Raw genomic sequence first — 25,371 nt, forward strand, 5'->3', positions numbered from 1 at the left:
TTGTCTAGGACAAGTTAAGGATTAGTTCAAGAAGCTGGGCTGAGCTTGGTGGTACCAGCCTGTAATGGTGGTACCAGCCTGTAATGCCAGAACCCAGGAGGCCTTGGCAGGGGTGCTTTATGTAAGAGGCTAGCCAGTGCTATATGGTAAAACCTTGTCTCAAACCAAACCAAAACCACACCAAACCAAAACCAACAGAACAGCTGAGGGCTGGTGACACAGCTCAGTGATAGGCTGTGTTCCTGCTATGTGCAAGCCTGTGGCTTTGATCTGTAACACCCCAAAACCAAACAACACAGAACCTGGGAAAATCAAGTTGGTTGAAGCACAGTCAGTTGTAGGATAGTGGGAAAAGAGGAAGTGAGTACCCAGGTCTCTTGCCACTGGCTCCAACCCCAAGAGAAGGGCATATTCATTCCTTAGGCTACTGTAGCTCCATGCAGGGGCTCACATAGTGTGCCGCCATCCCTTTCCGCCTTCTCCCTCTGTCCTTTCCCAGTCTAGTCTGGTCACTGGTCTCTTTCGCCTTGGCAAGTGGAGGAACGAGTCCCTTCCACCAGCGGCAGACAGCTTAGGTTCTAGAGAAAGTCATTGTCTTCTGTTGCTCAGTGTGTTAGGAACGACATTGACTGGGGCTGTTCAGCTAGCTACCCCTCAGGCACACCTCTGAACAATGCTGTATGTCTGACCCACATCTGAAACACAAGAACAGGTAGGGACTCTGGTGGGCTTTTCTCAGAGGTCGTGGGGTAAGTACGTGGTCAGGAATTCTTCAAGGGATAGAGACAAGGGAGAAGATGGGCCACCCTGGGGCCTGCAAGAACACTCCTGGCAGATCGCAGAAGGGTGTGGCAGATGACAAGGGGAGGATTCGTGGCTCCTGGTGGACAACTTCCTTTGTACAATTGACCATAACCCATGTGAGGTCAGACCTGGGAAGTTTAGGAGAAAATAATGCAGATTTTGAAGTATTTTCCAGATAGCCCTGTGGAAATACCTGTCACCCAGGGCCAACTTGTTCTTGGACCAGTGAGCCCCACAGGAAAAAGACCTGCCATGCCCCTAGGCTTCCCTGTTCCCATGTTTGGATGGTCCTTGGGCCTTTTTGAGTGTCCTTTCCCGTTGTCTGTCTGCCTCTCTTGCACTGTGCACATCATCTCCAGTGGGGCCTTTATAGCAGTGAACTACCTTTTATTTACCGTCTGTCATTTCCATCTATCCATCAGTCCATCCATTCATCCACCCATCCACCTACCATGCAGCCATGGTCAAGCCCGGGCTACACGCATGACCGGGAAGTGCTTTCTACTTAGCCACACCCCTTCTCCTAATATTTTCTTTCTATGCTCTCTTTGCCTACTTCGAAATCCTTGTGTTTGTTTCTTATAAAAGTATATAGTAACTATAAAGGCTTATCATTCTGGCTCTTTTATTGGTTGGTTCCCAATGGTTGGTTCCCAAGCTACATTTTTATTTTTTTTTCAGCCCCCCTCCCTCACCCTGTTATCCAGACCTCGAGCCTGCCATTCCAGGAACCGACCCACGCTCTTTCTGGGGCTGCTTGGATGTGTTCATCATCCTCAAGGCTGGACTGTCTGAACCGGTCTGCCTGCAGATAGGAAGGGGAAGGAGCTGGGATTCATAGCACTGGCCTGAAAGGGGCTTAGCAAGTAGACAAGTCAGACTTTTAGACAGTCACTTAGATTCTTAGCCCTCACATTTGAAAATAAGGCTGGTTTTATTCTCTACTGGTTATAAGCCCTGTCCGTATTCAGGGTAGGGCCAGCAGACGCTGTGGTGGGAGGCTGTAGCCATGAGGTCTGGCTGGCAGATGGGTGCTTCACATGTGCATGCCGGGAATGGAGAAGAGATGGGAGGAACCGGAAGGCCTTCTGAGAAGACGTGATGGTCTTAAAGGATGTACGATGTCAGGGAAATACAGTACAGCAATTTGGGTACAGGATGCTGCGTGGATGTCAACAGAGGCTTGGGGTGTGTCCGTGGGTGGCAGAGTAAGGAAACCTTTTAACAGCGGGGGCTCAGGAAGGGAAGCCAGAGGGGCAATTGGTGGATAGATGCCTTTGCACCAGTGTTTAGGCCAGGGACTAACTCTCACTGGGTCTTGTCAGAGTGAAGGACATCGTGGACTGTAGCAAACCTGACTTTTGAAAGAAAATGGAATTATTCTCCTTTCTGTACAGGGCAGTGGGAGTCCTCCTGTCTCAGCATCTCTGGTTCTGGGATTTCAGGTATGAGCTATTGCACCTGTTGGTGAAAATAAATTATTTCAATTAAACAGTGTTTGTAACTGCCAAAATCTTGGTATTGTTAAGAAGGAAACAATAGATGTTCTTGTTAAAAATAAATTCTCAAAAAGTTTAAATCCGACAAAGGCATTCCATAGAGTACACAAGACCAACCAAAAAGAACGGAAAGGAGAATCAGTCATAAATTGAGATGAATGTGGACGTCTTACAGATTTTGTACACTAGGCATACTCTGACAGTTTGCTAATAATTAAAACATTTTGCTTCTGGGGGCTGGAGAGATGGCCTAGGGGTTAAGATTGCTTACTGCTCTTACAGAGGCCCCAGGTTCAGTCCCCCAACTTCATACAGTGGTTCATAGCTGCCTGTTACTCCAGTTCTAGGGGACTCATCAACCTCTTCTGACTCCTGCTGACATGCACTCTAGCCCACACACATACAATACAATAAAAAGTTCAGCTCCTCTATTTCAGTGATTATAAATACATTCCCGAGATTATGTGATGAGATATGAAAAGGTAGGACACAAGTATAAGTGTTAATTCAGTTAGTTATTTTGTGTTTTTGAGATGGGGTCTCTCACTGTAGTCATGGCAACCACCTGTCTCAGGTTTCTGAGTAATGTGATTATGGCATGAGCCACCATGCCTGGCAAGGAAATATTTCCTCCCTTTAACTTAGTTCCACCAAGGGCCTGCAAGTGCTGTTGGGCCTTAGCAAAGGCCACGGAGAGCATGGGAAGGTTCTGGAGAGCTCGGGAAGGTTCTAGAGAGAGGCCTGGGATGGAGGAAATGAACTTGGTGATTGAAAAGTTTTACAAGCGAGCTCCTAGTGGCTCCCTTTCTGCCTGGTGGGTGTGCCAAAGGAAACTAGTTCTTTGTAGCAACCTCAGGGCCTGCATGACTTTGCTTAAACAAAGGTGCTGGAGCTCCAGGAGGCCTAGAGGGGATCACTCCAGGAGCTCACAGTGGCAGCTTGGGAGCTAGCTTCCAGCTGCTTCGTGTGTTTTCAGTGCGAGAAAAACATCATTCTTCCAAAAAGAGTCAGATTAAAAAATTTGACAGTTATTCAGATTCTGCTTTAGAAATAAGGCGATGATGGGTCTAGCTTTATTTTTGTATCATGCTTAGAAGGCTGGTTGCTAACACGGTGTGCCAAGCTCTCAGAATTCTGTGGTAACGTAGGGTGCAAGAAAAGTATCACCCAGATGGCATTGGCGGGGAGATTACTGACAGATAATCCTCCCTTGTCCTAGAAGATTAAGTCTGTTCTGGCGAGGATGTGGTCAGCTGACTGGTCTAACAAAATTGTATTTTAAACAATCTTCCTGCCAGTATCTAGTGTTTGTACATCTAAACCGGGCTCGGGAGTGGGGGCCCTCCTTTGTTTACAGAGGAAAGGCCACTCCCTCTGCCCAGGTTGTTCTTTGTCCACTGAAATTAGCAACAGGTGGTGACCAGGGCCCTCCTAAGGGTGCTGGGAGGAGTCACTACAGATCTGCTGCTGAGAGCGAAGCCACATCAGGGCCGGAGCTGGGCGGGACTTTAAGCACCAGTTCCTTTCCTCAGCCGGGCCTTGGCCCAGGAGTCCCAGGCCTGAGGAGCAATTGCAGGCTGCTGTAGCGCCATGCTCTCTGCCATCACCTGGCATGGATTGTAGAGATATGGAGCTGTCTGATGATTACCAGTCCCCGTTCGATTTCGATTCCGGAGTGAACAAGAACTATCTCTACCTCTCTCCGAGCGGGAACACGTCGCCGCCTGGCTCACCTACACAGAACGTTGGTAACTATTGATTTTGTGTAGTTAGTTCCGTTCACTCTGGTCAAACCCAGGAGTGACCCGGGGTTCTTAGGTTAGTGTGAAGGCGTGCCCAGGTGCCACCATGCGCCTACGACCTGACTCAACATGGAGGGGTAGTTCTTGGTTGTTAACTATTTAGCCTGGGACATTGGATTTTAAAGTTGGCACCATTTCTGTGTATGCAGTGACGGTAGATGACAATGGAGGGGTCTTGGGTTCAGATAGCGTGTACAGTTTTAAAATCTGCCTAGGTTATGTCTTTCTTGGTAAAGGGCGCTTAAGCATCCAAAAATATTCACCTCATCTGAGGGCCTGGTGAGTGTGATCTAATGATATCACAATTATCAAGCTGATAATTGATCGGCCTGGACTTCCCTTGGGAAGACCAAGAGCCATTTAGACAAATAACCTACACCACCGAGTTTCTAGAAAGGAAAAGTAAAGACTCACCACCGTACCTCTGGAAGCCGTTGTCTCTGGTGTGAGGCACGGACCTGTTCACAAGGCGGGAAGCTGGCTATGACAGTCCGAGTTGATAAGCAGGGCATCCCTGCATAGGGTCCAGCAGACATGGGCACAGCCTCACTTGCCGTCAGCCTGCGGTCCCCTATTGCCTGCCGAGGAGAAGAGGTGGCTCAGTGAACTCCTCTGTAAGGAGTCAAGGAAGCAACTCGGCTTTCCCAGAAGAAGTTAATCATTTCCTTACTGTGAAGACTTGGTTACATTTTGTTCTTTTTAAGCAATAGAGCGTGGGAAACCTAGAAGACAGTGAAGGGCAGACTGTGGCCCCTCCTCTCTAAGCTGCCAAGGGTTTGGGTGTTTGCAGAACCCAGGTGTGCGCTGGGATAGCGTGCTTCAACTCGATACAGTAACCAATAGCATGCTTCAACTCCACTAAGTAACCGCCTTTGAGGTATGGTCTGGATTTTCAGAAACCGACAAATGTTGACAGGTACAGGCTAACACTAGCCTCTAGAAGCTGGCAACTGTTAGTAATGTCTGCTGGGAGATGGGCATGGGGAAAACTTTTTTTCTTTCTTCTCATTTTCTCACTTTTCTTGCCTGTGACCCATATGGGCCCTGGCCTTTCCCCTTACCCAGCACTTAAAAGGAGGGAGGACCTAGTTCTGACGTGTGGACTCGTGTGGATCAGAGCAGGGCCCACAGAGGGAAAGGTGGAGCTGTCAATAAAGCCTTGAGAGTGGCCAGTGTGGCAGGCGAGCAACCTCAAGGCTCCCAGCAAGGCCTGGGAAAGACGCCCTAAATCCTTTCATTCTCACCTGCTGCTCTTCACCCCCCACCTGCTTTCCTAGTTAAGGGTGTGGCCACCTTTCAGTATTCTGTCAGAACAGAGCAGGTGAGGGAGCCCGCTTTTGGGTGGTGGGATTAAGGAAGTCTGTAATTGAAAAGAGGGAGGAACCTGGAACTTCTACTTAAAAGTTAAATCTGGAATTTGGCCAGTGTGAATTCCCTGCCCCTCTCTTCCCTTCCACCCCCTTCTCTCCCTCCTCTCTCACCCTCTCTCTGGTTTTTCCAGACAGACTTTCTCTGTGTAGCCTTGGCTGTCCTGGAACTCACGCTGTAGACCAGGCTGGCCTTGAACTCAGAGATCCAGCTGTCTCTGCCTTCCACGTGCTGGAATTAAAGACACATATCACCATTACCTGGTCATTGTGTTCTTTCTGAATAAGCAGGTAGCTTGTGCAGGCAGAGGACTGACGCCAGGAGGTAGCCTACTCACAAAGGCAAGGAACACGTACCTAAACAAGAAGTATCCTTTGGATTGTATCCAAACACCTTCAGCCATCATTGGACAAAGGTGAAAGCAATGAGGCTCTGTTGGTGTGCAGATAATCTGAGGCAGGTGGTGGGGCAAGTGAAAGGGATGAAAGTGGTTTGCAGTGTGTGTACCTGTCTACACTTTGGTACTTCTCTACTCCATTTTTTCTGTCGTGCTCAGCAATCCTCCTGCTAAGTGGCTTTTACAGTTTAGTTTGAAAACTCGAATATGTGATGTATGTTGGCATCTGGAATACAGGCCTACGAAGTTCATGTATCATTTGAGGCAGGAGAATCATGAAGCCCATGATGCTGAGTCAGGAAGGCTAGTTTTGAGACCAGTCTTGACTGCAATAGTTAGACTTTGTCACAGACTTTCTTCATCATCGTCATCATCATCATAACAACCATAATAAATGTAAATAAAGCAAAGCAGATGGTGGTTGAACTGTCACAGGAGGACACCTCCTGGTCTTTACAGATGTGAGCCTAGATGTAGGAAAGGTGTTTGGTGTGCCCACGTCTGGTTAGCCTAGCTGGCACTAACAATCATTTTTCAATTCCCAAACCAGTGGTTTGCTTTATGCTGTGCTGTGCATCTACACAGGGCCTAGAACATGCTACCTGTTTGCTCCCTCACAGAAGCTGGTGACAGCCCTTACAGATCAGGCCGATCATCCAAGCATGTCTTTTCTGGTCAGGGATTTTACCGTTGGTTTTGTTGTTTGTTTTACTTCGTTTTTAAGTGCCACTGGGACATGGATGTTGTATTCCATTCTTTGCGGTGCCTGTCAACACCATCTGTATTAAGTTGGCAACCTTTACTATCCTTTCCGTTCTAGGAGCCCTTGTGGGGTTACTCTCCTAGCGGCTGTTCATTGTGGTAAATTCTCCAACCCAAATAAGCCCGTGCAAAGAAAACACAACTCACACAATACGAATACAAGCTGCTGCCTAGATTGGGCAGAACTAACACTACACTACTCTTATTTCCCAGCTATGAGATCCATTATAACCTATGGTTTCTCTAGGCCATGTGCTTCTGCTCCATCTTCCTTCCACCTCCTCCTCCTCCCCCTCCCCCCAACTCTTCAGCTCCTCCTTCCCTTCCCCTGCCCAGTCACTGGCTCTCACCTTTATTTTACAAGTTAAAATGGGGAGAAAGTTCTGATGAAGTCACCTGAGTAGTGATTCATTCCTTCTCCTAGGCAGCCCCCTCTTTTAGGGGAATTAGCATCAAATATAAACAACATCAGGGCAACCCTGTGGAATCTCTTCCTCTTTGGAATTTTCCTGGAAAACTCAGGAAGATACAGGCCCTTAGCACCCTTGGCTTTGCTGGTGACTGTGGAAATGAACAGTGCAAATAACCTGACAGCCGGGCTGGAGGTGCAGCTTCCTGGTGGTCTTGCCTAGCAGACATAAGGGCCTAGGTTCAACCCCCAGGCCTGGTAGGCAAACGAAGATAATCTTGTACTTAATGTTGCCAAACTTGAACCTCTGAAAAGAGTGAAAAGTCAAGCTACAGCTCCTCAATGCAGAGTCTATTTCTGCTTTATTCTTTGCTTTCTCATGTATCAACCCTTCTCTTTTGCTGACTGAATCTTACAGGTCTTCCATGATGGCAGAGATCTTAAAGAACAACTTACCCGTTGGTTACAAATGAAAACCAGAGTAGGCTTGAAGAGAGCTCTATCCACAGAGAGGAAATTTAATGATAGTGGTGACTTCTCTCCAGGCACCCCCAAATTTCTCCATGGCCAACCTGTGTGTCTTCAGTGGATGGTCTCAGCTATCAGTTATTTCTGTGGTGTTTGGAGGGAGGAAGAAGATGCTCTGAAGTAACTGGAGGCTTTTAAAGATGGCCTTTTTCCCTTGAAAGATGAAAGATTTAATGAGGTCTGTTTTTAGGAAGAGGGCAGCCAGGCATTTGGAACTGTGAATGTGTTTTACCTGTGTGTGTGTGTGTGTGTGTGTGTGTGTGTGTGTGTGTGTCTGTCTGTCTGTCTGTCTGTCTGTCTGTCTGTCTGTGTCTCTGTCTTCATTTCCTTGAGTATGGTACAGAACTGTGAATGTGTTTTACACGTGTGTGTGTGTGTGTGTCTTAATCCCCCGAGTGAGGCACTGATGGCTGGCTGCTATGGCATCCACACCCCCTCATCTTCGCCTTTTACCACATCCCTTCCTGCTTTGTCTCCTTTCTTCCTCAGTGACCCTGACATTACTCAATTCTGCTCTTGAGCTTCCTGGATCTTCTGCCAGATAAAATGGGTCATTTCTTTAGCCTCCTTTGTTCCTGGGCCACCTTGACCACAATTACCCAGTTCATTTTGCCCCAAGGTTTTATTCTTCTCAATATGACTAGTTATGGGGAAAGGACAGCCTTTGGGGACCCAATTCTGCACAGCCCTTGCTTCTGTTCCTGCAGCACCATCTTCTGAAGATGATGCCTCAGAGGACAAGTGTCTCTTTGTCTGTTCAGATCTTCAGGTGCCTTACTTAGGTCCCCAATCTTCAACCTGGGGCAGATTTGTCTGTCCCCTGCAGGTATTGGTTTGGTTGTGAGGCTGCTACTGACCTCTAGTGTCCGGAGGCTGACATGCAGCAGAGAGCCTCACCCTACAACATCATTTGGGAACTGCTGTTGTCTCACCTTTTTCTTTCTGTGGTATCATTTGCACCTCATCAATTACTAGCTGTTTAAGTCGAGCCCTGAAGCCCTAACAAACTAGGCTTCACGATCTGTTCTCATCACGACAAGCAATGGTGACGTGGGGAGAAATACAGTTCATTCACTGTTACGTTGGGAAGAACATATGCAATCTGGTAGGGCTCCCCCAGCTTCAGGGTTGACATGAGTTGACTGATAGCTGAGACCATCCACTGAAGACATCACAGTTGAGAGATATGCATAGCTAAGCGTTCCTGGTCAGCATATGGCCTTGGCTGTCACTGCCCAGCCACTGAGAAATCACTGTGTTTCAATTCTGTCCTTCCAAGTTGTCAGTGCTTGTAAAATCTTTCTGGGAGGCGAATCCTCAGGCAGGAACAGGGTTTCAACCTTTCCCCACCATGAGAATCCCGCAGCAAATTCAATTCCTCCGGGTACGCTGTTTCAGGAGGCTGATAGCCAGGGAGGGGCAGAAGTGTCTCTCTGTAGAATACCTTTGAGCTTGCCCAGACAGTTTCACACCTGCATGATCTTTATGCACACACTTTTGGAAATAGCAGCTGTCTTCAGGTAGAGCTAACAGTGAGTTGGGAGCTGTAAGCAATGTTTAATGTCTTTTAAGTAAGAAAACCTTTGCAGGTAAAAACAAAAAGAATAAAAAGCAATGTACAGAAGAAAAGGCTCAAGAAAGGCATCAGTAGAACCAGAATTGTTTTTTCCACCCACCTGTGGGATTCCTGTAATTCATTTATTCAGTGCGTGTTCCTGATCAGCCATGGGGTGCTAGATTCAGTGTCTTAAGACTGATGGTCCAAAGGTACAGGTTTCCTCAGACATTGTCATAACGTCTTATTTTATATCTCATTGCTTCTTGTTGCTGCTCAAAGTCATCCCTCCTCCAGTGTTCTTATCCTTGTATTGTATAGTGATATGTTTAAATGAAATTATGCTAAATCTTTTGTTTTAGATAGTGTTTCACTGTATCTCTGGTTGGCCTAGAACTCATAGAGATTTACTTGCCTCCTCCTAAGTGCCGGAATGAAATGGATGCACTACCACCATACCTGGCTGCTTTGTTTGTTTGTTTGTTTTTTGAGACACGGCTTTCTGTGTACCCATGGCTGCCCTGGAACTTCCTGTGTGGACCAGGCTGGCCTTGAAGTTTCGGCTTTTCAGCTGCTTCTGCCTCCCAACTGTGTGGACTAAGGAGGAGTGCATTACCTAACCTGACTTTAGAATTCGTTTCCAGATCTAGCAGCATATGAAGATGGCTAATGTGTTAGTCACGGTTGCTATAGGGAATCTTGAAGGGAAGCAGTCTTAGTTGTAATAAATGTCAGAGGTGAAGGCAGAGAGCCAACCATTTATGTGGGGGTCCAGGTTGGGGCACCCTACTGTATCCATCCCCTTTCATGCCAGGAAACCCCAGCATGCTGCCACATTTGTTTGTGCCTGGATTGCAGAAACTGAAAGACTTTAGAGTGAGGCTTGTGATGCAAGCTTGTAGTCATTGACACCAGCATGGCCTATATCTAGTGAGATACTGTCCCCATAACATTTATATTCTTGACTGAAATTAATGGGTATGTGGTGGATGAATTGTCATTTATGGGAAAAGAGAGAAATCTACTTTAAGTAATCCTTTAACCAATCCATGTGTTTAAGTAAAATACTAAGAGTTGTTCTGTTTGAAGGCAGCATGAGTTCTGAGATGAAATGATAGTGAATCGATACCAGACCTTTATAGTCTGGAAGTGGCGCCGTGTTCAGGGCCGAGCTCTCTGTTCTTCTCCTGTTGGCCGCCTGCCCCTCCGACCTCCGGTCACCTTCATGCTCAGATTTCTGCCATGGTAGACCCAACCAATCCTGTCCTCCCAGGCTCACTGAAGGCAACTCAGCAAGTCTGACACACTTCAGATCACAATATTTTTAAAGATTATTGTCATAGAGATGTAAAATGTTGCCACTTAACTGAAAATCAGTGGCTTTCCCTTCCTTCTCTTTAAATTTTATGTGTCTTGAAGATGTACTGGGCTGTGTGTGATGGCTGTAATACCCTTGGGCATATTTTTAAAGAAAGTTGAGGTTTTTCTAAAAAACGCCCTCATGCGTGACCTGCACTGTTCTTCATGTCAGAAACTGTGTATTCTCCCACACAGTGTCTCTGCTGCACCTTGGCTAAACGAGGCATCCGTAAAATGGTCTGGGATTGTCTATGCTACTGAAGTCCAGTTTCCAGATTTGAAACTGTTTGCAGGAGGCGCACTGCTGCTTCTCGGTGATGGCCTAGTCGTGCAACTGTACAGCAAGACGAAGCGCGTAAAACTGTGCAGTGGTGCCGTGTGGCCTGTCACCTCCCTCCTCTATCCTGAGATGGTTCAGCTGTCATCCATGTCCCCAGCTGGCTGTTGGGCAGTATGTAGCTTCCTGGCTCTCCCCAGCCTGTGCTTCTGATTACCCTGCTGCAGGAGGGACTTTGTAAGTGAGCCATATACCCTGGCCATGCCTCCACTGGGGCCACACCAGGGGATCTCCCTGGTTGGTACTGAAGATGGAGGGATGATGTTTCATTAGACAGTTAAGGAAGTAGCTAAACTACCAGTAACCCAAGGCAGGCAGTGATGCCCAGTGTCTGTCACCTGGATTCAATCCTTCAGATGCTGACTTCCAGCCATAGACACACAAAGCTTCCGTGGAGAAAGAATTAGTCCTGGCTCTCTGCCCCGCCCTGCCCTGCCCTGCCCTGCATGTTGGTATTTCTCTAAGGCAAACTGTATGGAGCATGCAAGTGTGTAGCATAAGAAAGACCCTCGAGTTTTAGTCCGGTCTGACTGTAGGTAAACTCTGCAACCTTGAGTAGAAATCACTGTTCTCATTAGACGTTGATTTAATTTTGCTTGTTTGCTTCTATGGAACATGAATAACAATGATTGTAGTGAAAGCGTGCTTAGGCAGGAGTCTGAGCTGTCACCTGGGGATGGGGCATTAGGGGACCTGTAGGTATGGAGGGGGTCAGATAAGGATGGGGGTTTGGCTTAAACTGACTTAGTAGGTTTGTTTGCTCAAACTGGATTTTACAAAGAAGTAGGAAGATGGCCTGAGAGAAGGTTTAGGGGCCTGACTAACACTTGATCAAGCAGAGAATCTCTTGTCAGTTTGCCCCCACGGTGGCTGGTGTGGGAAACTGAATAGGCACTAGTCATATTGTCATTTAAAATAGGTTCCCATTGGATTTTAGGAAAAGAACATTAAAGTCCAAGAACAAAGTTTGTTGGAGTGTTCGTAGCAGTCTCATTTCTTATCTTTTGTGATTTGCATGAGAAAGTGATGTGTTCTCCTCTAAGCTAGATCGTCCCTCCATACTGTGTACACGAGTGAGCATAGGGAAGACAGGCTCACACCTAGGAATTGATTTAAGGCAAAACATACGTTCACGACTGGAGAAAAGAGTCCCGACGTCCTCACCCCAGGTTCGGTTTGGTAGTATTGCTATGGCTCCCTGATGCAGGGGTTCAGGTATTATTGCCTTCTGTTTCTCAGTTTTGTTTTTAGGTCAGTGACTTGGGGACCTCCTTTCGTATTAGACTGTCTGGGTTCAGAAACCCCAACCGTATCCTGCGACGGTGTGTGACTCGGTTGGCTGCACAGCCTTTGCAAGCCTCTTTCCTCATCTCTAAGTGGTGATAGAAATCCCCATGCAGTCACTGAAGTGTAGCATGTAAATGACTGACTGACTGTGGACCTCTTAGCTCAGGTTCAGAGGAAGCTCCTGCTGGACCAGCTTCGGCCAGTGGTCTATTTAAGAGATAAGCGATGACTGCACAGTTCAGTTGTGATTTGAGCATCTCTACTTGGTACTTCTACTGCATCTGTTCTTTTGCCCCAGGTGAGGATCTTAATCTGTTCCTTTAAAGTTTAATACCAGTGATTTGCTGCCCCCTGCAGGTCAACGTGAGAAAAGCAGACCAAGTCCTTGCTGGCTGACTTTCTCTAGTCATCTTGGTGGTCCTGAAGCCAAGTATGGCATTGCCAAAGTCTATTGTTGTTTCTGAGACGTTTATCTTTCTAGGTGGCTTAATGAACTATTTCAGTATTCCTTGTCTGAAAGGAAGCTATATGTATTTTGGGGCTATATGTATTTCAGATTTTTCATTTTCTGTCATTGTTTGGATTAGGGGATATTTACATGGACTTTACTGGTTGAAAATGCCTGATTCAAAAATCCAGAAGCTAAAATCCTGACAAATTATAATGTTTTTCAGATCAAGTATTCCCAACCTTTGTCAGCACCATCTTAGATTATTTTTGGAGTTGAAGGTCCCCGTGCATTAGCGATTTGATACTGCCTTTGTCCCCTAGGCTTGCACAGTTATGTCTGTTTAAAAGCATGGAAGGGCTTTTGCTGCAGAAGGCAGAGCTTAGCACTTGAATTCTGTTGACCCTCTTTGGTCAGAGTCCTTTTGTCATCAGGAACTTAGTCCTGAGCCGCACAGTAAGTTCAAGCCCCCTGCTTAGCTCTGTGTCTCGCTGGCTGGTGGGGGCTCACATGCTTGGAGTCTTGCATCCGCAGTCCCATTGTCAGACAGTCTGACATGGAGGATGAGTGCAGGAGCACATGCAGGCTCTGCTCCCGACAGTATGTGACACAGGAGCACCCTGCTTCACAGTGACCCGTGAAGTTTGGGTGCCCCCCGTGACTGGATGCTGACCTAAGGGCTGAGCTGAATTTCTAAAACAAGGAGGTGCCAAAAGATTTAAAAGTAACGATCAGATTTCCTCCATGGAGATAGTCCTTGAGCAGTCCTCAGTGGGGACTCCAAGATGTCTTAGCACTCATCTTAGATACTGTTCTGTTGCTGTGGAGAGACATTATGGCTAAGGCAACTCTTTAAAGAAAGCGTTTAGTCGGGGCTTGCTTACGGGTTCATGTCCAGCAGAGAGGCATGGTGTTAGAGCAGCACTGAGAGCTTTGACATCCTCATCTGCAGGCAGCATGCAGTGGACAGCAGGCAGCACAGGAAAGCTCACACCCAGTGACATACCTCCAGCCAGCCAATGCTAACCAATCTTCCCCAAAGAGTTCCACAAACGGGGGCCGAGTGTTCAGGCGTATGAGCCTATTACAGGGACCATTCCCACTGCAGCCACCCCTTGCACTCCCTGTCCCCCATGGGCTTGTAGTCATAGCATAATAGAAAATGTATCCAGTCCGACCTCAAAAGTCCCATAGTCTTTCACAGTCTCAACAGTGTTTACAACCAACTCTTTAACCCCCGTAAAATAAAAACCAAAAAGCAGATCATGTACTTTGAGGATATGATGGGACTGAGTATACATTGCCATTCCAGGGATGGGGAGGGGTAGAGTGTGGTGAGGAAAGCCCTGAACCAAAGCAAGACCAAAACCCAGCGCAGCAAATTCTGAATCCCACAACGCTGTCTGATTTTTAAAAAAGGTTATTAGATGGCTCTTCCCTCCCAGCTTGGCTGACTGCAGCACACTCCACACACTGTTTTCAGCTCTCCTTGGCAGGTATCCCGCAGCTCTGGCCTCTCTAAGGCAAACTGGGCTTCCCCTTCAAGCTTGTCCCGGGACGCCCGTGCCATGTGCCGGGGCTCTTTGGCTTCCCCTCCCCTTCACTGTGTCTACCAGGTATTGCCTCTGCTTCTGAAAGCCTCGAGCTCTGTCTGTTGGTACAGTGTGAACGAACTTATTTGTATCACTTCTGCTCCGTTAATAATTCTCTCACATCTTGTGCGTGGGCCACTGTTTTGGTACTGCCGTGTTAGTGATTATGATAATTATTAATTACCTCTAAAAGTTAGTACACAGTAAAGCCCGAGTCGAGTGCTTCTGGAATGTGCGCACAGCTACACATGGCTCTCGTGGCTTCATGTGCTTCCCTTACATGTATCGTGGTGCCGGCCCGGCAGTGCGCTCTCTTCCCGCCCACACACATGTCCTTCGCCTGCTGTGTGCCGTCGTCATGCTGGGAGAGGCACCACGTTACTGATTCAGTCACGTGAGTGTGGTGGGATGGCGGACTTACAGGCAGAGGGAGCCTTCCCTGGTCCTTGATGGCAGCAGAATCTGTGACCTGGGAATGCTGGGAATGAGCGTGTAGACTGGGCAGGGTGAGTCACTAGCGTAAAGTCTAAGAAGGCGCCAGAAATTCAGTAATCAAATCATGTGTCAATACAACAAAAGTCAAAATGAGTGCAAACAAGATCCGTGATAACAGTGTGGGGAGTTTGGCCCAGGCAAGCCCAGTGACTGCATCACCCACGCAGAGCCACTTTGGTTCCTGAGACAAGAGGCCTTGTCAGCAGGGCCGATGATGCTTTCTGCTCCAAAGTTTGACATGGTAGGCTGTGTGTGGTGGTGACACAGGCCTTTAATCCCAGCACTCCAGAGGCAGAGGCAGGTAGGGTCGTTGTGAGTTCGAGGCCAGCCTGGTCTACGTAGTGAGTTCCAGAACATCCAAAGCTACACAGACCAAGAAACGGATTCTTGGAATTCACTTTGATTTTAAAAATTAGATTAAAATATGTATTCGTTTTCTCGTTGCTGGTGATAAATACCCAAGAAAAGCAGTGTGAGACGAGAAGGGTGTACCTCAGGTCAGTAGTTGAGAGGTCACACTTTGGGCTTAGTGTTAGTGTGAGGTGGTGGTCCTAACGGCATCAGGAAGCCCAGAAGACAGAGGCAGGCCAGGCTGTGAACCCCCAACACTTCCTTTGTTGAGGCTCTGTCTTCTCCATGACCTTTCAGAAACAGAGCCATCTGATAGGGCCAAAGGTCCAGACATAAAAGCAATAGACCCCATGTGGCATATCTGACGTTCAAACCTTAGTAAAATAGAATTGAGGGGTTTGGTGGCTTCTTTAGATTTTCTACCTGACGTTTTAGCTGGGGCTTGGGCAGGGAAAGCGGGGAGCTGAAGACAGTTGCCACACTGGCACTCTCTTGAAATGTGGTCTTCATAGTGGGCCCCGTGGCTCTGTTCAGGTACAGTGGATTTGGAAGTCTCCAATGCTGTTGTCGGTCTTGTCTCTACATAGCAACAGAGCTGTTCTTCAAGGCAGGGCCTTACTGTATACCCCAGGCTGGCTTGGCACTCACAGCCCTCCCATCTCCGCTTCCTGGGCACCGGGATTTCAGGTGGGGGCTGACCTTCCCCATGGCATCGGGTGCTTCTCAAAGCTCATCCCGGTGAGGTGCAGTTTTAGTAAAAGCTGTGAGCTTTTGCTGCCACACAGGAAGAAGAAGCAGAACCAGCTTTCATTAGGGCATCTGATTTGCTTCCTGGTTCCTTTATACAGTTGACACTGGGAGCGCATGAGCACAGTCTTCTCTGAGGGCCATGGTCAGGATTTACCATCCTTCATCCATTGTCTGCTGGTTTACTTGTGCAGGCTTGTATTGTTGAGACGTGATCTCCTGTCACCCAGGCTGGTGAACTTGACCTCAGCCGAAGACAGCTGTGACTAGTGACGGTCTCGTCTCTGTCTAAGTGCTGGGATTGTAGGCATGTGTCGTATGTAGTATAAAGGTGGATCATGGTGGGACCCCATTCTTCCGCTCTGCTGTAATTATCCTGCCTAAAGTATTAGTGGAAGCCGAGGGAAGGGCAGTTCTTAGTTCATTTGTTTAGCATGCTACGTTGGTGGCTTTTATTAGCTGTCCCGGGTTTTTCTTTCATCTTTCCCTGAGATAGCCATCTCACTGAGCGTACATATACACAGAAAGTGGATAGCTGTAACCTCAATGACTTTGTTCTGGTTGGGACAGCCATGTGGCTACAGAGGGATTTGGTTTTTCACATTTGACATGTTTTTTTTTTTTTTTCCTCCTTAACACTAAAGGTCTGCTGAAGACAGAGCCAGTGGCTGAGGAAGGAGAGGATGCTGTTGCCATGCTCAGTGCCCCAGAGACACTCACAGAGGAGGAGCAAGAGGAGCTGAGACGGGAACTTACTAAGGTGAGGGACGTTGTGGACCTTGTGCTTTGCCTTGTGGGTCTGCAGAGCACCTGGTAATAGCTTATGGCAGAAGACTCACAGTGAGAGAAAGCAGCGTGAGCTTGCACAGTCCAGAGTCTCAAAAGGGCAGAGGAGACAAAGTGATCCCAGTTGGCTTTCATGTGACAGAATGTGTGGGTTGGGTGGGCATGGGAGTCAGGGGTGCATCAGACTGCGGATGCACGGGCTCACCAGCCTTCTCTGAGAGCTGCACTGTCAGACCCCGGATGCACGGGCTCACCAGCCTTGTCTGAGAGCCACACTGTCAGACCCCGGATGCACGGGCTCACCAGCCTTGTCTGAGAGCCACACTGTCAGACCCCAGATGCACAGGCTCACCAGCCTCGTCCTTTGCTTGCATTATGGGCTAGGCCAGCCTCCTCCCTTCTTTCCTTTCTTCTTTGCTCCAGGCTTCAGCCTGATTTCTGGAGACATTTCAGCTGCCCCCTTTCCTAGCTTCCTTCTGTAAGATCTTAGAATGGTGTCTCACACTGGACAGTTCAGCGACACGCAGCACAGTCAGGGTCTTGGTGTCATTCAGGATCTGAACATCGTTCCCCTGTCCCAAGGAGCCCTGCACTTGCTGATAAGCCACTTCCACTCCCCTCCCGGCTGGCTTTTTTCTCTGATGAATTTGTCTGTGCTCTGGACGTTTCGCATACAGTGCATAGCCTTGGTGTTTTGGCTTCTCTCATCAGTGAATGTAGTACCCTTTCCTGTTGGATCACCTGCCAGGAGCTGCAGTCTGTTGTGTATATCCCCCACACTGTGTTTGGATTTTCCTATGTCCATTTATGGACGGCCATTTATGCTATTGACAGCTGTGGACACTGAACCAGCCACATTTATGTACAAATGATCTTTTAAATTCAGTTGTTTTAGATATATGCTTAGAAGTAAATTTATTTTACCATATAGTGATTCTATATTGAATTTAACATTTTTTTATATTTGTGTGCGTGCGTGCGTGCGTGCGTGTGTATGTGTGTGTGCACACACACACACATATGGAGGTCAGAGGACAACTTTTGCAGGAGTCACTTCCCCTTCCACCAAATGGAGTCCAGAGATGCTCTCAGACTTGGTGGCATGTTTAACTTTTCCCCCAATATAATATTTTTATTGATTCTTTGGGGACTTCACATCATACACCCCATCGCATTGCTTCCCAGTCCCTCCCTGTTAATCTCACGGCCCCACCCTTGTGACCTCCCTCAGCTAAAAAACTCCATGTTGTGTTGTCTGTATACTCAGTGGAGCACGGTCAGACTCCCTGTGGCCTGCCCTCAGAGCTGAGTCCTTCCTCCCTCATCCCTGCCGGAAGTGCTTCAGCAGACTGTCACAGCTTTCAAGAGTTCTCTTCAATGGTTCTCTGTCTAGGCTGTTACTATTTTTGGGGGCGGGGTTGGTGAGTGGGGTGGGGTGGGGTGGGATGGAGGTAGGGGTTGCCACAGAATTCTTCCATGTCCCTCTTACTCAACTGTCATCTGCAGTCATCTCTATCATTGGCAAATGTTCTTCGGGAGCCTGGATCATGGCATTAGCACAGAGCACAAAGAGTGCTTCCAGTTGCAGTAGGGTCACGGACCCAGACAAGACCCTCTGATGCAGCTGGGATCACAGACATCAGCAAGGTTTCAGGCTACAGCATTAAGCCATGGCATCCACCTGGCCTTCAGTGGTAACATGGGGCACAGGCATTAACACAAACTGGACGGCTGTAGGATCATGGACCCAGACATGGCCCTCAGGGGCATCAGACTTGGCTGGTCTGAGCCTCTACTAGGCAGCTGGACTTGTCTGAGCATCTCACGGTAGTCTTCACTGCTTCTGTGTGCCTGGGGAGAGGGGGGCCTAGTGAATCTGCTCAGTTTCAGGGACTTCTGAGGCTGTTTGGAGTTGTTCATTTCCTGTGAGGTAGGATGGAAAGTTTTACCCTTTCTTAGAGCATCCTGTTGTTCTACCTTCCCCTTTAACATCCAGTATTTTAAGGAGCTTCCCTCCAAAGTTTTAATTTAGGAAGGAAACTGCTTACACTAGGCCATCTTTTTGATTACTTATTTGACTTACTGTGATATGCCCATGTTTTCTCTCCGTTGTGGTGTGGAGCAGAACTTAACAGCTGAACGATGTTCTATCTTATGGCCGAAGTTTGCTCATTCTTCAGTGATGGACATTTAGATTGATCTCCCTTGGAAGCTGTTGTGGACAGGCCTCCCGTGAGCCTGTGTATGTACATTTGTCTGGGGACACAGGTTTTCTGTTCTGTTAAGTTTCCACCAGACGCTGTAGCTGTCTTCCGAGGAGCTGCCACACTGTATCAGCATGTGAGGAGTCAGTTCTCCTGGTCCTGGCCACTGGGTGATGTCTGTGTTTTATCGTGTTCCTAAAGTGGCTATAGGGTGGCTTTTTCATTGACAATCTCCCGTCACTAGTGGATGATGCCAGTCACCCTTCCATTTGCTCCTGTCATTTTTATATTTTCTGTGCGCATTGTCTAATTCCTTTGCCCATTTAACAATTCTATCCTTTGCCTCTTTATGATGGAGTTGTAAGTTTCTTCGTCTGTATTGGGTACAACAAGATATGTTTAGCATAGGCTTCGAGGATATTCCTCTAGGTCGTTGGTTTCTTTCTATCTCACCGTGAAGCACAGCAGTTATTTTCAGAGGGTGGGCGGGTTTCAGATAAGGTGTCCTGTAGCCCAGCCTGGCCTGAACTCACAGTCACGGTGGCTTCAAGTCCTGATACTCTGTGCCAGACTTCAGTTTTTAGTGTTCAGTTTTCAATTTTGATAAGCTCTGCTTCCCCGCTCTGGTTACTTGTACTGTAGGTGTTATATCTTTTTGTTTTGTTTTGTTTTGTTTTAAAGCCTAACTGAGGTTTCTGAGGTTTTGAAGATTTGACTTCATGTTTTGCTCTTAGCGTCATACAGGTTAGCAATTATATACAACTTCCTGAGCCACTTGAGAGGGGTGTGTTTGTGTGTGCGTGTGTGTGTGGCGAGTTAAGGGCTTCCCTTTATTCTTTTGCATATGGAAACTAATTATCTGAGTTGTATTCGTTGGGACAAAAATCCCTGTTCTTTCCCCACCAAGGTCTCTTGACACATTTGCCAAAGGCATTTTATTTTTGATTCTGAATTCTGTCCCATTAGGGTGTCTGCGTGCGTGCATGTGTGCTCGCATTCGTGTGTTTATCCTTCGTCCTTAGCACCATGGCTTTCCTTACTGCACCCTCACAGCAACTTCCTCACTCTTCTTTACATCTCTTACATTCGCCTACACTCTCAGGGTCTGTGCCCTTCCCTCGCCCACCCTGTTGAAAGAAGCGATTAAAGCTGCCAGGTGTGCTGTAGCAGCAGACACCAACCACCAAAAGCAAGGCACAGGGACACTGCGTGTGCCTTGTTGGGAAGGGCTGAGGTGGCAGGCCGTGCCATGAATTTGGGGTGTGGTAAAGACAGGCATTCACCCCTGCTGCAGAAGTGCTGTCTGGAAACCTGGGCGAGGCTCTGGCTCGCCATCATTGCTGCTGACTCGGGGTGAATTGTACGGCTTCCTGAGTTTGGACTCTATTCATTCTTAAGCTGTTGCTCTTTCCTTCTCATGGTCTACTCTTAAGTGTATCTGAGCAACCTACCCAGTCAGGTCCAAGATTTGAGCCCAGAGGAGCGCTCCTTTATTTTGTACTCACTTGCCCTTTAATGCCATCTCAGTGCTGGTGTACTTCTCCTGTTTGTTCTCCCTCCTTCCGCCTCTCCCTCCTGTTCTCAGTAGATTCTATTAGTCTTCTCGCCATTGTTGAACAGCATATCACTTGAGTTTAGGAGATGTACTTTCTGGTTGAAACTGACTCAGCAGAGCCGTTCGTTGTTTTCCTAAATCCCCTTGGCTTTGGAATCTCCTTTGGGTTTAGGCACCTACCACGCATGTCACATGATCTCACTCACACCCAGGTGCTTCTGCCTCCAAATCGTTTCAGCTTCTCCCTTCCTTATCTTGCCTTTCAAAGGCTCCTAGAAGAGAGTCTGCTAAGTCCAGCTCCTCTTTCATCAGGCACATCACTAACCCTGAGCCGTGGGATGCCTATTCTAGGGTTGGGGATTCGTGTAGTGCAAGGCCCTCTAATAGACGTTGCTTAGTCCATATGGCCATGGTTTTGATGGATTCACTATGAAATCTTATGAAATACACAAGAAGATTGGTTGTACATGTTTAGTGGGAGACAGCGATTACTTGATGTAGTGTATAACAGCAGCTTTTGTAGGAAGTCCAGTGGAAGAGAAAGCATCTGGTAGGAAAGAGGTCAGCACAGTGGTGTTCTGGTGACTTGAGTATTTTCTTCCATGTAGAAGGGAGAAGCACCGAAGCTTCTGAGGTAACAGAGCAGGACAACCAGCAACATACAGAGTAGCTCTGCTGGAGAAAGCATTATGTACTCTGCTTACTAGACAACTGTGTTTATAAAGAGACAGCTAAATTAATAAAATAAGTGTAGCCATGTGTGCTGGTACACAGCTTTAATACTAGGACTGCAGAGTTAGAGGCAGAGGCAGGTGGATCTCTCTCAATTTGAGGCCAACCTGGTCTACATAGAGAGTTCCAGCCAGCCAAGATGCATAGTGAGACTCTTGTCTCAAATGAACAAACCTACCGCCCCCAGAAGTATCGATAGCATCAGCCCATGGCTTGCTTTGATGTCCTTAACAGTTTACAGAAGAGCTCTTGCTGTGTTTCCTCCTCAACCCCGTGATCTACAGGTGGAAGAAGAAATCCAGACTCTGTCCCAAGTGTTGGCTGCAAAAGAGAAGCATCTTGCGGAGATCAAGCGGAAACTTGGGATCACCTCGCTTCAGGAATTCAAGCAGAATATCGCCAAAGGGTGGCAAGATGTGACAGCAACCAACGCGTATGTTCCCTGGATTGTGCACATTGCAGACCGTGTCAAGGGCTGCTTTGCTCCTTTTCTCTGGGGAGAGGAAGAGGAGTGCAGTGAGGATGTTTCCATGGTTTTCTTTGGATCACACAGCCTTTTCTTTCCAGTTCTTTCAGAGTACCTGATTCCTTTCTAATTTTGGTTTTCCAGAACATTTTAAGAAATAGAATCTCATGTACAGGTTGAGGGAACTGTATTCAAGTTTCAGGAATGTTGGATAATAGTTTTCCCTTCCTGCGTTGTTGTCTTCTCCTCCTTCTCCTCCTCCTTCTTCCTTAGGTTTTAGTTCCACACCGTCAGAAAATGTTAAATGGGAAGTTTTAGAGATAAAATGAGTAAATTTTAAATTGCATGCTGTTTTGTGTAACATGACTAAAGCTCTTGCCATCTTGTGTACAGCTTGGGACATACATGACTCATCTCTTCTCCAGTGTATCCATGCTGTATACTTCACCCGTCTTAGGGTTTTCATTGCACTGAAGAGACAGACACTGTGACCACAGCAACTCTTAAAAAGGACAACATTTAATCAGTGCTAGCTTACAGCCATCATTTCGGGAAACATGGTAGTGTGCTGGAGAAGGAGCCGAGAGGTCTACATCTTGATCCACAGGCAGCAGAAATGAAAATGACCCTAGGCCTAGTTTGAGCATCTGAGATCTTAAAGCTGGATCCTACTTCCTCCAATAAGACCACACCTCCTCATAGTGCCACTCCCTACCACAAGGCATTTAAACACATGAGCCTGTGGGGGAGCCATTCCTATTCAAACCACCATATCACCTGGCCCTTAGTTACTTAGCGGTCATGTAAGGGAAGATGTAGTGTTGATGAGCAAGGCCACAGGTTTGAGTCCCAGTACAGGAGGAAGGAGGATGAAGAGGTGGTCAGGATCAAGTACTGTCAAGTGGGACACGGATGGCCTCACTGCACTGTTGTCTCCTAACTTTGCCAAGTCACAAGCTAGATCAAACACAAAAGGCAGACATACCGCTAGAAGCCTGCTCCTCCCTCACCAGCACAGTATTGATGCTGGATCATAATCTCTGTGATCACAAAAGGAAAAAAGTAAGGGACTGGCCTCCACTCTTAGCACAGAGGAGACACTGTGGTAGAAGAATCTTGGGCTATTAGAGCAAAGGAAAAAGTGACCATCTCCGCACATGGCCAGAGCCGAGTTCAAATCCTGATCCTCCATTCTGAGTGACTGCAATCTCCAGATGTCACTTACCTTACCTGTTCCTTATTTGGGGTTATCTCATCACCCAGGCTGCTGGGTTACCCTGAGAACTAATAACACTGCCTGCAGAGTGGAAAACCCGATATAGGCCCCTCCATATACTGATACTGACAGAACTGATAGTTCTGAGATCACCAGTGGATGCCAACAGTCACAGCTCACCCTGAACCCAACCAACGCCATGTCTTCTCTTACATGATGACGTTCTATCACTGAGCTGCGTCCCTAGGACACGTGTTCATCTTTTTGTTTAATTTTCCTCATGTTGGCAGAGGAGAACATACAAGGAACTAATCTCTGGCTCTGTTAACCAGGAGCACTGCTTGTTCCCAGTGTTTGATCTAGATGTAGAAAGAAAGAAAACAAAACAAACAAACACAACAAAAAAATCTTCTGTCCGCAAAAACAATGCCCAGCACCGATTTCTGCAGCAGAGAGGGTTGTCCCTTCCGATAGATTCCACATTTCTGTTTGGTTGATATGAAGTGGAATGATTATTTTTATTTTAGTATTACAGTAAATATCATACTATAATCGTTTGTGTATTGATATCTTATATATATACATTGAAAGTCAGTCAAGTTCTAGCTCCAGCAAGCTAAATTACATATCATTTGGATACTATAGCATACGTGGGTTATCCTTTTTGCCTCTGACCACTTTCTATGTGGTAACATCACAAAAGCAATCTGGGGAATTGGATTTACACTGTGCTCTGTTTGTCTGATGTAGAGAAGGGTGAAAGGGCGGTGAGCTTTCAAACTTTGGCTCACATTCAGTTTTGTTTCATGATTGGTTTTAACCCGTTGACCCTAAAGTACAGCTCTTCTCTAGAAAGAAAGAAAAGATAGTTTACTCCTGAGCCAGATGTATGCAACTGTGGCCTGGAAACAGAGACTCGGGTTGCCCCGAAAAATGCATTCTAGTATAGAAGTGACCACACAAGATTTCCCTGGTCTCAGAATGCCTGCAGCATTTTTTGTCTCTAGTCACAAGTTCAGTCCTGTTTCTGTAGAGAATCTTACTCTGTGTCTTTATGTCTGAGCAAGTGTGGCAGGAAGAGGATGGCTTCAGTGCAGTTCCTCAGGGGCCAGCCATCTGCTGTTTCATTTGTTTGTTTTGCTCTTTATTTTTTAAGGCAGGGTCTCTCTCTCTAGCCTGGAGCTCATTGGATTGGCTAGAGTGGCTGGCCAGTGAAGTTGGGGCCCTTTTGTCTGTCTCTCCCAATACTTGGATTACAGGCCAGAGCTACCGTGACCAGCTTTCCCTATATGGGTTCTGGGTTCTGGGGGGCTCAAAGTAAGATCCTTGAGCTTGGAAGGCAAGCACTTTATTGACCAACTTGCTTGCCCAGGCCCTGGCCTTACAGATATTTTTAATGTGTGTGAAGCTTTTCTTTTTGGCAGGGGCAGGGACACTTGAGTTTTGCCAGCCCCACCCTAACTGATCAGTCCATTCCTTTCTCTGCCTCTATCCAGAGCACCAGAAAAACATGATGGCGGGACTGTCACTGCCCTGGTGGTTTCAGAGAATGCTAGAAGTTCTTAAAACTGTCCTGTTCTTGAGTTCTTCCACAGCTGAACACTGTACTGGAAAGAATTTACAGAAAAGCCTAGCTGACATTTTTCCCCCTGTTCATTCTTAATTGACTATAGATACAAGAAGACATCGGAAACCCTATCGCAGGCCGGACAGAAGGCCTCTGCTGCATTTTCATCGGTTGGCTCAGTCATCACCAAAAAGCTGGAAGACGTAAAGTATGCGTGCCTTTTTTCTCTCTCACTGAGTCCTGTGGCAAACCGGACTGTACACTGATTGCTGTCCCTCCCTGCCTTTGGGTCTGGGTGCTGCTGGGTTGTCCTCTGTTACAGAGAGGGAGAGTACTCCTTCAAGGCCTGGAATGCTTGCCTGAATTCCTCAAGGCCTAATGCTCTAACCTCCAAAACGAGCATCGTGTGAGCCCCTTTAAGGGCTGCTGAAAAATTCTGGTTGCAAACTGTTGCGTCTCAGTCCTTCTGATCCTGCATACAAGTACGTCTGTGGTTTGTGGGCAGAGCCAGGTACCTTTCTGGAGAGGAGTGCAAGAGCATTGAAGTGCACGCTCAGCTTCGCTGTCTGTGTGTGACATTTGTGTGTCATGGTGTGTTTGGCTCCAAGGTGCTTATGTGAGCACCAGTTCGTACTAACCCATAAGCTTTACTTACGTTCGTGCTCAGGCTCAGGTCTTGATTTTGAGTTTCCTTTTTTTTTTTTAAATTGTGCTTTTGTATTTGAGATTAGTTTGCAGAATTTCTTGTCGTTTTGGTAAAACCACTTCATGGTGCTTTTGTGCTTCTTCCATCTACCCCTGCGGTTAGAATAGAGCTGAGCATAGTCAACATGGCTGACATCGGCTGTACTTGTGTTGGTGTGCACACTTTCTGTTTGTCTCTTTCTATGCCTAGATTGCATGAGTCTGTAAGCTCTATTTGTGGAGAAACATAGGTTTTACAACCAGAATTTTGTTAGTTGAACCAGTTGGTTCTATCAGTACATTATACTGTCTATTAAAATCCATCTTCTCATGCATTATATTTGAGAGCTACATTGTTATAAACTTACTATCATAAGGACACATTTCCTGAGAGAGGGGCACCTGCTGGGTTCTTTTAATG

General features: G+C 47.1%; 1 protein-coding gene across 16 annotated transcripts in view; it reads left to right on the forward strand.

Annotated features, from left to right (window-relative positions):
* Tpd52 (tumor protein D52) overlaps positions 1 to 25,371 on the forward strand; it is an 80,929-nt gene that overhangs the window by 45,040 nt on the left and 10,518 nt on the right. For 8 of the 16 annotated variants that reach the window (XM_063281541.1, XM_063281540.1, NM_001401807.1 and 5 more), the window contains 3 exon segments: positions 16,385 to 16,500; positions 21,302 to 21,450; positions 24,373 to 24,474. In XM_063281541.1, coding sequence (XP_063137611.1) covers positions 16,385 to 16,500; positions 21,302 to 21,450; positions 24,373 to 24,474 — 367 coding nt within the window. 16 annotated transcript variants of the gene reach the window in all.

Source organism: Rattus norvegicus, chromosome 2 (assembly GCF_036323735.1).
Source record: "Rattus norvegicus strain BN/NHsdMcwi chromosome 2, GRCr8, whole genome shotgun sequence".
NCBI lineage: Eukaryota > Metazoa > Chordata > Mammalia > Rodentia > Muridae > Rattus > Rattus norvegicus.